The sequence below is a fragment of the Cibotium barometz genome, chromosome 18 (genome assembly GCF_041138505.1).
Source record: "Cibotium barometz isolate CiBa-2024 chromosome 18, ASM4113850v1, whole genome shotgun sequence".
In the NCBI taxonomy this organism is placed as follows: Eukaryota; Viridiplantae; Streptophyta; class Polypodiopsida; order Cyatheales; family Cibotiaceae; genus Cibotium; species Cibotium barometz.
Window position 1 is genome coordinate 43,843,069 of NC_141063.1, and position 11,365 is coordinate 43,854,433.

Here is an 11,365-nt window from a genome sequence, read left to right on the forward strand (position 1 = left end):
TCATTTCCTTGACTAGGACCCTTTGTGGTGGTGGTTAGGCTCCCTTAGCTGCACAAGATTTGGATGATGCATCCCCATCTATTAATTTGGATGGATGACTTCTACATCCTCATCTTGCAGATTGTCTACTAGGTCCACTGCCTTACAACAACACTCATGAGACACAGTGTCTATAGACTTGTAAACATGGTCATGAAGCCTCTTGCTCTTGAGACTCATCATGAATTAGTCAATGAGTGCGCCTTCCCATGGGACTACATCTCTTGTGGAGATACTCGGCTCTGGCAATGTAGTCCCGCATGGTCTCTCCATTCTTTGGCTTGAGGTTATAGATTCAAGCGATAGGACGTCATCTAACTCCATTGGGTGAAAATCCCAAAATGAAAGTGTCTCTAGACCTCATAGTTGGCCTTTTCAAGTGGGATGACAGTCCAAATGTCCAGATCTTGGCGGAATCATCAATCTTTCCCATGGCTTCGCAAACTTGATCAAACTTCTCTAGGTACTGAATGCAATCTCCCGTTCCATCAAATTTGGTCATCAACCTTGAGGTATAGATTGTCTTGGTCTTTGCCTCGATTTGGACCTGTGGATGCTACATTTGTGGCCAAACCCCTTCCAATTTCAAATGCCATCCTTAGCATGTCTTCTACATATTCACATGGCGGTGGAATGTAAGGGGATAGTTGCGCAAAATTCCTCTATCTCTAGGTTTAGTGTTTCATGTCCCATAGGGTTGGATTCTAAAGTTTCCAATGGGATTGGTTTTATGCCAACTTGGCTTGGAGGATGCAAGCTTACAACAGTTGAGGACATATTAGTTGATTACTATTGTGGAACACCTGTAGTCCCTTTCCCTGGTTCTTTACCTTTCCCTGGCGCACATTCGAATGGAGAGGAGCTGGAACTTGCCTAGTTCTACGCATCATTGGCTAAATAGGAGATCCTTCCGTGCCCTTTCACAAACTTCAACGCTATTTACGGAGCCTGTTGGCGAATTTGGGACTTCAAAGACCATGTCGGCTCTCGTTTACTACGGATTTCACAATTCCTCCACCAAGGTACGTGATTATTTGGCTCATTTCTTCCCAAAGCTCCTAGCTTATTTAGGAAAAGCTTGCCTTCTTAACAAGGAAGCACTCTATGGTCATTGATGAGAAGGTCGGGTGGTGAGGAAGTATGGTTTGATGCACTACATTATTGATTAGATTGTCGTTTCCAACAATTAGCCCAGATTGATCAAAGAGTCTCTCTCAAGTGAATTGGTAGTAGGTCTTGAATGGATTTTAGACACGTGTACTACCTAAGTTGCAAAAAATGAATGACGTTTTTTTCAATTATGGTCTTTTAAACCTTTTGTTTGGATTTCACATGAACTTGCTCATGTTATGTCTGGATAGGCTCACGCTTACACGGTTTCATGCCTACCTGTCCCCTGTTGTCCATGCGTTCATCTCTCTTCACGAGGTTTTCTCCTTGTGTGTGATGACACTGCAATATCTGCAAATAATGAGGTCCCCTTTCTCAGTCACCCTATGTGCAAATTCTGATTTCTCTGGTGGGAAGTAGCATACTACAATATGGATCTCTCAAGCCAAGCCTAGTTAATCGCATCCACACAAAGCAGGCCTCCTCATCCCATCTGATTACTGTGAGCATCTGTCTCAAATGAGACCAAAACAATCATGCCTTTCCCCTTGAACCACACACCCCTCTAGTGGTGCGTGTCTGTCCTTTGAAGGTTGATTCTCATGTATATCCAGCCACCTTGGGCAGCCCTCTCTCAGGGCTTTGACGAGTTTTCGTGTAAATAATAATATCTCTATCTATACAAGTCTATCTGAATCCTCTTGTGTCTGGACCATAGAGTTCCATTGCGATTCCATACTGTCATTCTCAATGTATCTATGGTCTCATAGATCACCTGCCGTCATGTGGGGTGCTTATCCACGATGACAACTCTGCCATCCCAATAGATTGTCCACTTACCTGCTTTCCTGGCCTCCCATCACCTCAGCCATCCCCGTCCGTCAATGCTCTACCTGCAAAGGGTGTGAGATCATCTCCTAGGCACATCTTAGTGACTCGGAGAGCTATCCTCTTTCTAAGGAACTCGGTGATGTATGGTCTGGGAATCCAGTATGAGAGCTTGTTCCCTGCTTCATCTTTCCACACAAACTATACATCTACGAATGGGGTACCTATGACTCCCATTTTATTGCATAGGCTGTTGCCAACTTTCCCTAGTTGTGGGGCCTTTTGTGAGCCAACCACCCACACATTGAGCTCTTTATTCCTTCGGTGCCTTCCTCTTCCAATGTGGCTGTCATGATGGCCTCCTGAGAGGGCATGGTAGTTTTCTGCTTCTTGGTTACCTTGATCCATTTGTCCTCAAGCTCCTACTTGGCAACCTCCATCCATTTAGATGTTGCCTCAACCTCTGCACGAAGGTTTTGGTTCTTTGTTGTGACGACCTTCTTGGCCTCTTCCAAATCAGCTTGGAAATTTCCATTTGCCTCTTTCATTTCCAATGCTAAAACTTGTCATGCAGACGATTCCTCCTCTGTGGCAACATATGATTTCAGCTCATTACTTGTTGCCATACGTTCAGCCGTACATGTCTTCCTTACAACTTCCTTGCATTGGGAAATTTCTCGTTTCAATTATGCCTGGAATTCAACTTTGAGGGCTGAATGGCCCTCTTCTATCTGTTTCTGCAGCCCTGCAAATTCATTTTCCTGTTGATACAGAATATCTTTGGGTTAGCTTATACATCATGCATCTTAGAACTGAGGGCAGATTTTGATGTATTACTGAATGATTCGAGGTCCTGCAGGCCCTTTTTCAATTTTGCAAATTGCCCTCGTGGCTTACTGTTGTGTTTTGGGCGGTAGGGATACTTGCTCCCACAAAAAAGAGAGAAGGCGAGGGTTGAACACCTTGTGTGGAGTGAAGGGTGGGTCGAAGGTGCAAACAGTGCACAGCACCGTGTTGGGGCAGCAGTGTGTGCAGCAGCGCAGGCAGGCATGCATGGTCAGGGCAGGCCACCAGCGCAAACAGAAGAGGGGGGTTGTAAGGTGTTCATGCCATGAGAGAGAGATTTTATAATATCTACAAAAGACCCAAAGGGTCTGTAAGACAAGGAAGTAATACAAGTGTGTCATGAATAGGCTAAACGTAAGAACATGGAAAGAGGAAAAACGCCCTCACAGAGAGAGACTTTCCAATCATTTTACAACACAGCATTTAGCTTGTTCAGCTTACCCCTCAGAAAAATACAAGGAAAAAAAAGCATCTACTTCTGCCAGAACCTGTATACCTAGGACTAATGAGTCCCTCTAAATTGCCTACCCTTTACTATATGTTCCCATCCAATACTTTGGTGGCAACTATCACACTTAACATGCTCATTGTTTTTGGTATCTGAAGATGCCAGCAATTCTGCATGGAATTTTGCTGAACAGCTTGACAAAGGTGCCCCTTGAAATGTATTTGCCCAGCTATTGTGTACATTCGGAGTGGTACTTTCTCCTGCTTCGGTGTTCACCTTTACCCACTCAACATTACTGTTCTCAGTTATTCTTCTGAACTTTTCCCATGCCAGTGCTTGCTCTTCTAATGTGAGTTTCTCATCTTCTCTGTCCATCAGAAGCGTTTCGTGCTGATGTATTCTTACAATCCACCTGCACATAGTAAAAATGTCAAGATACTGCTGTAAACAACTGTTCAACAGACTTGACCAGATGTTTTGTATCATCTGCAAGAAGAATTGATTGGAAAAAAAAAAGTGCTGGAGGAATTACTTGGGCCGATGCTCAATCAAGAGGCTAGTCATTATTTCATCTTCAGGTGCACTAATATCAGCAACACCACCATGAACTTTGAGATGGTTACCCATCTCTGTCCATCTTTGTCCTGATGCCACAGTGTGATTCTCTGATAGGTCTATTGTGTCATCATCCAGCTTAAAAAGAACTTTGAGTTCTTCCATTTTAGAATGACGCCCAACTTGCTGTGCATCTAACACTCTTGCAGCTAGACCTTCCTTTGCCACCTGAATACAAGACAGTAAAATAGTTTCAGCATCACATAAATTATGACTCACAATAAAATATGAGCAAACAACTACTTGCAGCATGCCTGGCGCTTGTAGATTTTCTCCTCTGCTGTACCGTAAGCTAACAGTCTGTACACAACTACTGGCTTCTTTTGGCCAAACCTGCAGAAACATAACTCAATTTAACATAGAAATTGGCTGCAAGCAAATAAATATTTTTTTGCATTCAAGCCCTGAAAGGTAAAAAGGTTGTGGATATAGTGAGCAGTGAGAAAATGTCAACTTCCTAAGGACATGTAACTTAAAAAAAACTTGTGTAAAAGCAGTAGTTTATATCCAGAACACATGATGCTTAATGGGACACATTTGTGCCTAGTTGACCCCGGCTTGAAAAACAAAACAAAATGGTGCTGCCTGTTATATCCCTAGCCTGGTAAAAGTTAACAGGACTAGCTTCTTGGAGAAAACAAAAAGTTGAAAACACAAAACAACTCGCAAATCGGACAAATCACTACTACCTAAAATCATACGTACTCACTAGCGAGCTAAAGCTCCCGCCTCCTGCACATCTGAACCCCCCCCCCCCCCCCCCCTCTCGCTTCGCCTCCAACCAGTGCCCCCTCCACCTCCTGCGCAGCCCTCCGTCGATTCCTGTCAATGCACCCCCCCCCCGTCTGCCTGCGCCCCCTCCCTCTCCTCCCTCTCCCGCTTAGCTGCCTCCCTCGCCTTGTTGCTTCTCCACCTTAGCCCTCACCCCCTCACGCAGCCCGCCTGGCTGTGGCCGTCGCCTCTCCAGATCACTCCTGCCACCCTCTGGCTACACCAGATCTGGAGCGGAGACAGCCTAGCTCAGTTTGAGTTGGGTGGCTCGCGCCTTAGGGACTAGGCAGGGAAGATGGTGTCCTCCAACCTGGACGTGCTAGTTTTTGTGTTTCTTCTTCATGTTTCAATGGCAGTACAACTTCCCCCCTCCTACAATACCTGCGCTGTGACAGGTGGAGTCCAGACTACAGAGTATGCATACTGTATGGCTCGAATAGAGTGGCTCCACATGGAGGCAAGGATTCATGCCCATCTCGCGCGGCTTTGCCTTAGGACCAGCAGTGATTACTCTCCATTGAAACTTACGCCCAAGACTCTTCGAGTGGAGGACAGTTCCGACGGTTCAGCTTCCCACCACTCTTAGTTATGCCGATTGTCTCATAGAACATCCAAGGTTTGGGGGGCCCACAATGCTTTCAGAAGCGTGGTATCCTTAGAGAGGAGCTCCATAGAGCCACAGTTGGTGGCCCATTACATTCTCTTCATTCCGGAGCACCATCTTTTAGAGGGATGTACCCGCCCGCCGTGGGAAGATCTTGCAGGGCGAGCGTCACCCCTTCTGGTCCCACTCTTTTGGCCCCTCCGGGACACAGAGCGGAGTATGCATTTCCGCTAGCAGTGGTCGACTCAAGCACCATTGTCCCTCACTGGACGAGCTCAATGGGTGACCATCACAATTGGAGAGGATTGTGTGGGCTTCCTAAATGTATACGCGCTGAACGCTGCAGTAGGCAAAGCCACCTTCTGGAGTACAGTTCGTCAATCCTTACTGCATGTAGATTTTTGGTGTATGGGTGGGGATTTAAGCATGCTAGAGTCGGCAGAGGACAGACTCGAAGGTGGCATGGCTACAATATCAGGTACGCAATACTTGGCTTGGGAGGAGTTGATTTTGGTTCTTAGGGGACAAGACCCTTGGCATCTTCCAATGTTTGGACGTAGTCCCGAGAGTCTGTGTTTCTCCAGATCCGGACGGGAGGAGTACACGCCCTAACATATCCAGATTAGATCGGTTCTATGTAGAAGAGTGGACTTGTGGTTGTCGTGGCATGATTGGTATTTTGGTAGGCACTACTTTTTCTGACCATGCACCAGTTATTCTCTCCCTAGTGGATGAACCCTGCCTGGAGGTAGGACAAAGATGTGAGTACCCGGATAACAGATAGCCTCATCCAAGACCCTGAGATTTGTAGCAGGATGGAGGGGATATGGGAGAGGCTAGATTTTCACTCAGAAGCAACTGCAGGTGCCTTGGATGTAGGCCTTGGAAAGATTACCAGTCTATTACATGAGGCAACGCATGAGAAGAGTGCCGAAGAAATCTGTGGCGATGGCTCTCACATGAGGGGGGTCTATAACAACGGATCCATCCTGGCCTCGCAACCTGCGAATACCCTCTCTCTGCTTGTGTGGGCTTGCAATCTCAAAGAAATCTCTAGTGACCCTGCCTCCCGCCTATGTCCAGAAGAGGCTCCAACAGGGTATCTATACTCCACCCGCCCCTTCTCTGTGGATTTGAGCTCTATACAGGTGGCGACTCTCAATCCACCGGCTATCCGATGCACTCTCTTGAAGCCGCTATAGAGAAGCAAGACTCCTGCGAATGCTCCTCTCCTACTCTTAGAAGCCAACCCCCCATTTCCTCACAGGTGCTGGATACGCGTGAGCGGGTTTGGCGGCATACGAGAGAGGTGGTCCCACACGCTATCCGAACTTTCCTCTCGACCCCCTTCACAGCTGAGGAGTTGGCAAAGACTATGATGGCATTACCTAGGGGCAAATGCCCAGGAGAGGACGGGCTTCCAGTCTCCTTATTTCTACGTCACTGGGATCTCATGGAAGGTGGCCTCAGGGCTGCCTTCAACGAGATAATGGTTATGGGAGCCATGCCAGAGAGGTTGTCTAAGGGTTTGATCCAATTGATTCCCAAGGAGGATGGTGACAGACTAGAGATTCGGCAGTGGAGACCCATCACCCTCCTAGGGACTACCTACAAAATTCTGGCCAAGGCCATCAGCCGAACACTGCAGCCCTTTCTCCTTGACTTGACTCACGGCACACAGACGGGTTTCATTCAAGATCAGAGTATTATGGACAACAGCTTCACCTTCATGGAGGTGACCGCGTCAGCATCCATGGGAAAGAACAGCCCACTTTTCGGCATATGCTCAATTCTTGGGCATGGATTCTATGGCTTTGTCTTGTGCAGCCAAGATCGCGATCGAAAGTGGTACAGTGGAACTCCTTGCACTGGTCAAACTGACACCGGCGGTAATCTTGCCACGCTAGTCTAGTGTGTCATCTCTCATTCTCGACCCCCTCTCCGAAGTGTGATATCTCCTTTTGGACTCTTCATCGGTGTTGGTCATAAATAACTACAACGGCATTGGTCATAAAGAACTACAACGGTGGCTACCTACCCAATGGTCACCTTTGACCAGTGCACCAATTTGCAGAGCACCTACTGCCAGTTATGGCGATATCCTCAGTTAGATGATGCATCCGCTGAAAGTTTGGGAGCTCCTGATGTTCAAAGAGGCCACCCTTGGGACTTTCTGGGGGCTCTAGTTCACTTGTTAGTGTGTCTATTAGTTTTGCCAAATCTTCTTGTAACATCTTTCATAAGGAGCCATTTTGTGGTTTTGAGCCATTTTGTTGTTTTGAGCACCTTATTAAGTGTCGATTCTCTTAATTGTGTTAAGTGGTTTTCCGCATGTGGTCTAGTTATATCACAACTGTGGTGAGGCACTCTTGATTATTGTGTGAGTGCCTAGTGGAGTGGGGCAGAGAAGCTGCATGCCTCCCTACAACTCCTGAGGGTATACTGAGCTAGAGTGGAACCGTGCAACACTTCACTGTTACCACTTTAGTGTGCTGCAACAACCAAGTCTACTATAGGTGCGTTAAAATTTTGGCAATTCTATTAGGGAACTCTCAGGAATATCAGGAGTTCCTGTATGTCATTAGTCTGTCAATCGTTGAATCTCTTGTATGTCCAATGCATGCTCTTGTGCTTATCCCTATGTTGTTATAGTCATAGGAAGTCAATCAATTTCCTCTCCACCAGAAGCCCCCCTCAACAGCTGTCCATGGCAATAGCCAAACCTCGATAACCTCAACCTTGGGAATAGTCCACAAGGCAATCCTCAAGGTCGGGAGCCCCTTTCCACAATGTTGGGGAGAATCAATGTGAAATTTCCCACATTCAGAGGTTACACCTATGAAGACCCCAACAGCCATGTGAGGCGCTGCTTAGCAATGTGCAAGAGCGGAGGCCTGAACAGGGAAGATGACTACTTGGTACTCTTCCCATCCACCCTTGAAGGCTCCACAGATAAGTGGTTCCGCCCAGCCAATTTGCAATCAACCATTTTGCCGACTGAGCCATCCTGCGTGGCACCTTCCTCGGGACATTCCAACCAGGCGACTACAAGGAATGTGTCCTACAATAACTTTGTTTCTTGGAACTACCGTCTGGGGAGACAGTTGCAGAGCTCAGGACAAGAACAATTGTGCTGGTGGCTCCACCCACTGTGGTGAGTTCATGGTGTGCCAGTGGGTGATGCAGGTGCTGCTCCGCTCAACCGAATAAAAGATTCAAGAGAGCTTGAACCGGTCTGTAACCTAGAGGAGTTCCAAAACGTGGTCACCCAGCTCGTGAATTATAAGACTCTTGTTCGAAGGCAATGTAGAGTGGGCCAACCCTTCCAAGGTTCTACATAGACAATCTTGTCTTGTCTAGACTTATAGCAAGTTTGGACCCCCCCTAATGTGATACTGCTCGTACACATGCTACTCCAAGAAAAAGGGACATTTTCGATTATAATATGATTTCCTTTCTGCCCTCTTATCCTGTTGTCTCCTCTTTTTGCATGTAAGTAGCTTGTATATGAAATTTTGGGATACTGTACAATAAAATACGATTTTTTTTCTAACACTTACAAACTATGGAGCTTCAAGCTTGAATGTGAGGGAAGGCTTGGGAAGAGGAGGGGGGGGGGGGTGTTTAGCACTTTAAAAGAGTTTCTCAATAGCTCAAGCCTATAGCCAAGACAAGCCACACACACACAAACACACACACACACACACACACACAGAAAAAACGGTTTGAAAACAGACAAAAACGGGTGGAAAAGGCACTGTTGCAAACGACATATCATATCGTACGGTACCGTACCATACGAACCGTACGGTATGAACAAGTTCGTATGAAAGGATGCACCTCAGAACATTCAATGCTCAAAGCCACAATGACCTTTGACCTCCTTTATATAGTGATCTGATGGCAAGTGGTTTTCAGGTCAGCCATTCATTTTAGGGTCATAAAACATCATTAAAAATGTCATTAAACATGTCCATATTGTGCCCAACTTGGTCCCAACCATTGGGCTATATATCTTAGGCACCTTTAGGCACTGAACAGCTGCCCAAATCAGACCATATTCTGCCCCTAATCTTGCCTAAGAGGTGGCTCCAAGTAAGATCCATGTCCCCCTGGCACTCACAGATGTGATGCACATGACATTGATCTAGCGACATAAGTTTCGATCCTCCACATGTCCAACACTAGATGAGGCCTTGAGACAGTTGTGTAACCCTATTTGGCACCAACATACGCTACCTCGCTTCAACATACCCTGCCTTTGTTGTTCATCACTATCCTTTATGCACATGGATAGTTTATACCTACTTTTCATTTACATTACGCTTTGTTTAGATTATAGAAGATGACCTATGCATCTCCCACCATATCATTCACACATATTGTACCATCACTAGTCTCTTGTTCCACCACGCCCCCCCCTTCCCCCTCTTATGGGGCTGCCCCATCCTTACATTTCACCTCCATAGAAAGAAAGTTATATTAAACGTCTTCTAGAGACCCAATGGGTCTATCAGACCAAAGTGATACAATGCTATCCATGGTATGCCTCATCATGGAAAAAGAAAACAAAACGAGTACAACTAACATAGCTCTCTGAAAGTAGGGGCTGTTACAATGATCATCATGTGGGAGTACATGGGATATATAAGCACTAGTACAAGAGAATCTCATCATGGAGTGCCTGAGCATAGGGGGGCACATCATCCTCTAGTAGAGGGTACCTCTCTGAAGTATGTCGAGCAGGGGGTTACTAACTATGGCCGGAAGATCCCCTTTCGTTACGGTACGTGAGAAGGTGGTGTGGTGGCGGTGGAGCATGTCCTGTATCTAGAGCTGATGGGAGGATTGTGGTTGCCGTGGGCTGGGGACGTTAGGTATGTTGAAGTGTGCAAGCCCATTCCAAAGTGACTAGAGGACAGGGGCGGAGCTGAGGTATCCTATGGTGGACCCGTGGGGTCCACTATGCCAGTATCCTCTCCCTGGGCCCGGAAGAAACTAGTGATGGTCAGTTGGCAAGAAAGGAGGGGTGGTGGCTGCGGCCGATGACACTCTCTTAGGGGTGTCTCTCCGGGTCTGCGAAGCTCAAGTAGGGAGAGTCCCAGGCAGCACTGGTCCGAGAAATCCATGATCTTGGATAATGGCCTCACGAGGAAGAGACAGTGGTACCTCCCGCGAATCCCATAGTACACTGGGCAAAGATAGGTACAATGCTCCTCCATCTCAAACCTTGTGTGGCATAATCTGAATATCCTCTCCTCCCAAGATCTCCGTATGAGCTCTCCATCTCCGAATATGTGCTCTGTGTGCCCTATCTCCACCGGTACGCGTTGGGAGGACATCCATAGTTGGCCAATCCCGATCCGCATGGCATGCGACATGTGAATACCTCAGCTTTGTAGGCTCATTCAGAACTTCCTTTGGTCAGGATTAGATGGCACTGTACACACCAGGGTGAGAGTGGCTTAGGATACCATTATTATGCCTAAGCAAGAGGGAGGATTGAACATCATTGACCCAAAGGTGCAATGTAAGGCTTTACATTGTAATCTGGTAATCAGAAGATTTCTTCCCGGCATTGAGCTTGGGAAGGACTTTCTTCTGTAGGAAGATTAAGAGGTGCATTCCAATTAGGGGAGGTGATTGGATATACAGCCCACATTTTATCTTCTCGGATGCAGAGCACCGACCACCTTCTTCGCCCTTGGTCAGATCTCTTCTACAAGGCTTGGATTGCATGAGGAGCTTCTTGGTTCATATTCCTCCGCGGTCAGTTGAGGAGGCTTACAGGCAACCCATTGTGTGGAATGACTTGATCTTGGATGAATTTGGTAGACCTCTTGGAGCAGCCATGCATATCCAGTGGGCCTCCTAGGCGACTCTTCTCCCCTAAATGTTAGATTGGAAGAGGCTCATGAGTCTCACGTAGATGAGAGAATGCTTCACACCTAGCCCTTGAGAGGCACTAGTGAGAAGATTAAGCAAATGAGCAGCCATACCTAACCAATGGATCACAAGGAATTTCGTGGAAGGGCCTCATCACTTATGATTTGGGGTATTCTCATGGACAGGGATACCTATTCAGGTCATGTACCTTCCCATTT

General features: G+C 46.8%; 1 protein-coding gene across 2 annotated transcripts in view; it reads right to left on the reverse strand.

Moving 5' to 3' along the window:
• Positions 1 to 3,100: 3,100 nt before the first annotated feature.
• ATRX (P-loop containing nucleoside triphosphate hydrolases superfamily protein) overlaps positions 3,101 to 11,365 on the reverse strand; it is a 134,777-nt gene continuing 126,512 nt past the window's right edge. For both annotated transcript variants that reach the window (XM_086812638.1, XM_086812637.1), the window contains 3 exons: positions 4,141 to 4,219; positions 3,804 to 4,054; positions 3,101 to 3,683 (listed from right to left, as the gene is read on the reverse strand). In XM_086812638.1, coding sequence (XP_086668764.1) covers positions 3,326 to 3,683; positions 3,804 to 4,054; positions 4,141 to 4,219 — 688 coding nt within the window. In that variant the 3' untranslated portion in view covers positions 3,101 to 3,325. The remainder of the gene's footprint in view (positions 3,684 to 3,803; positions 4,055 to 4,140; positions 4,220 to 11,365) is intronic.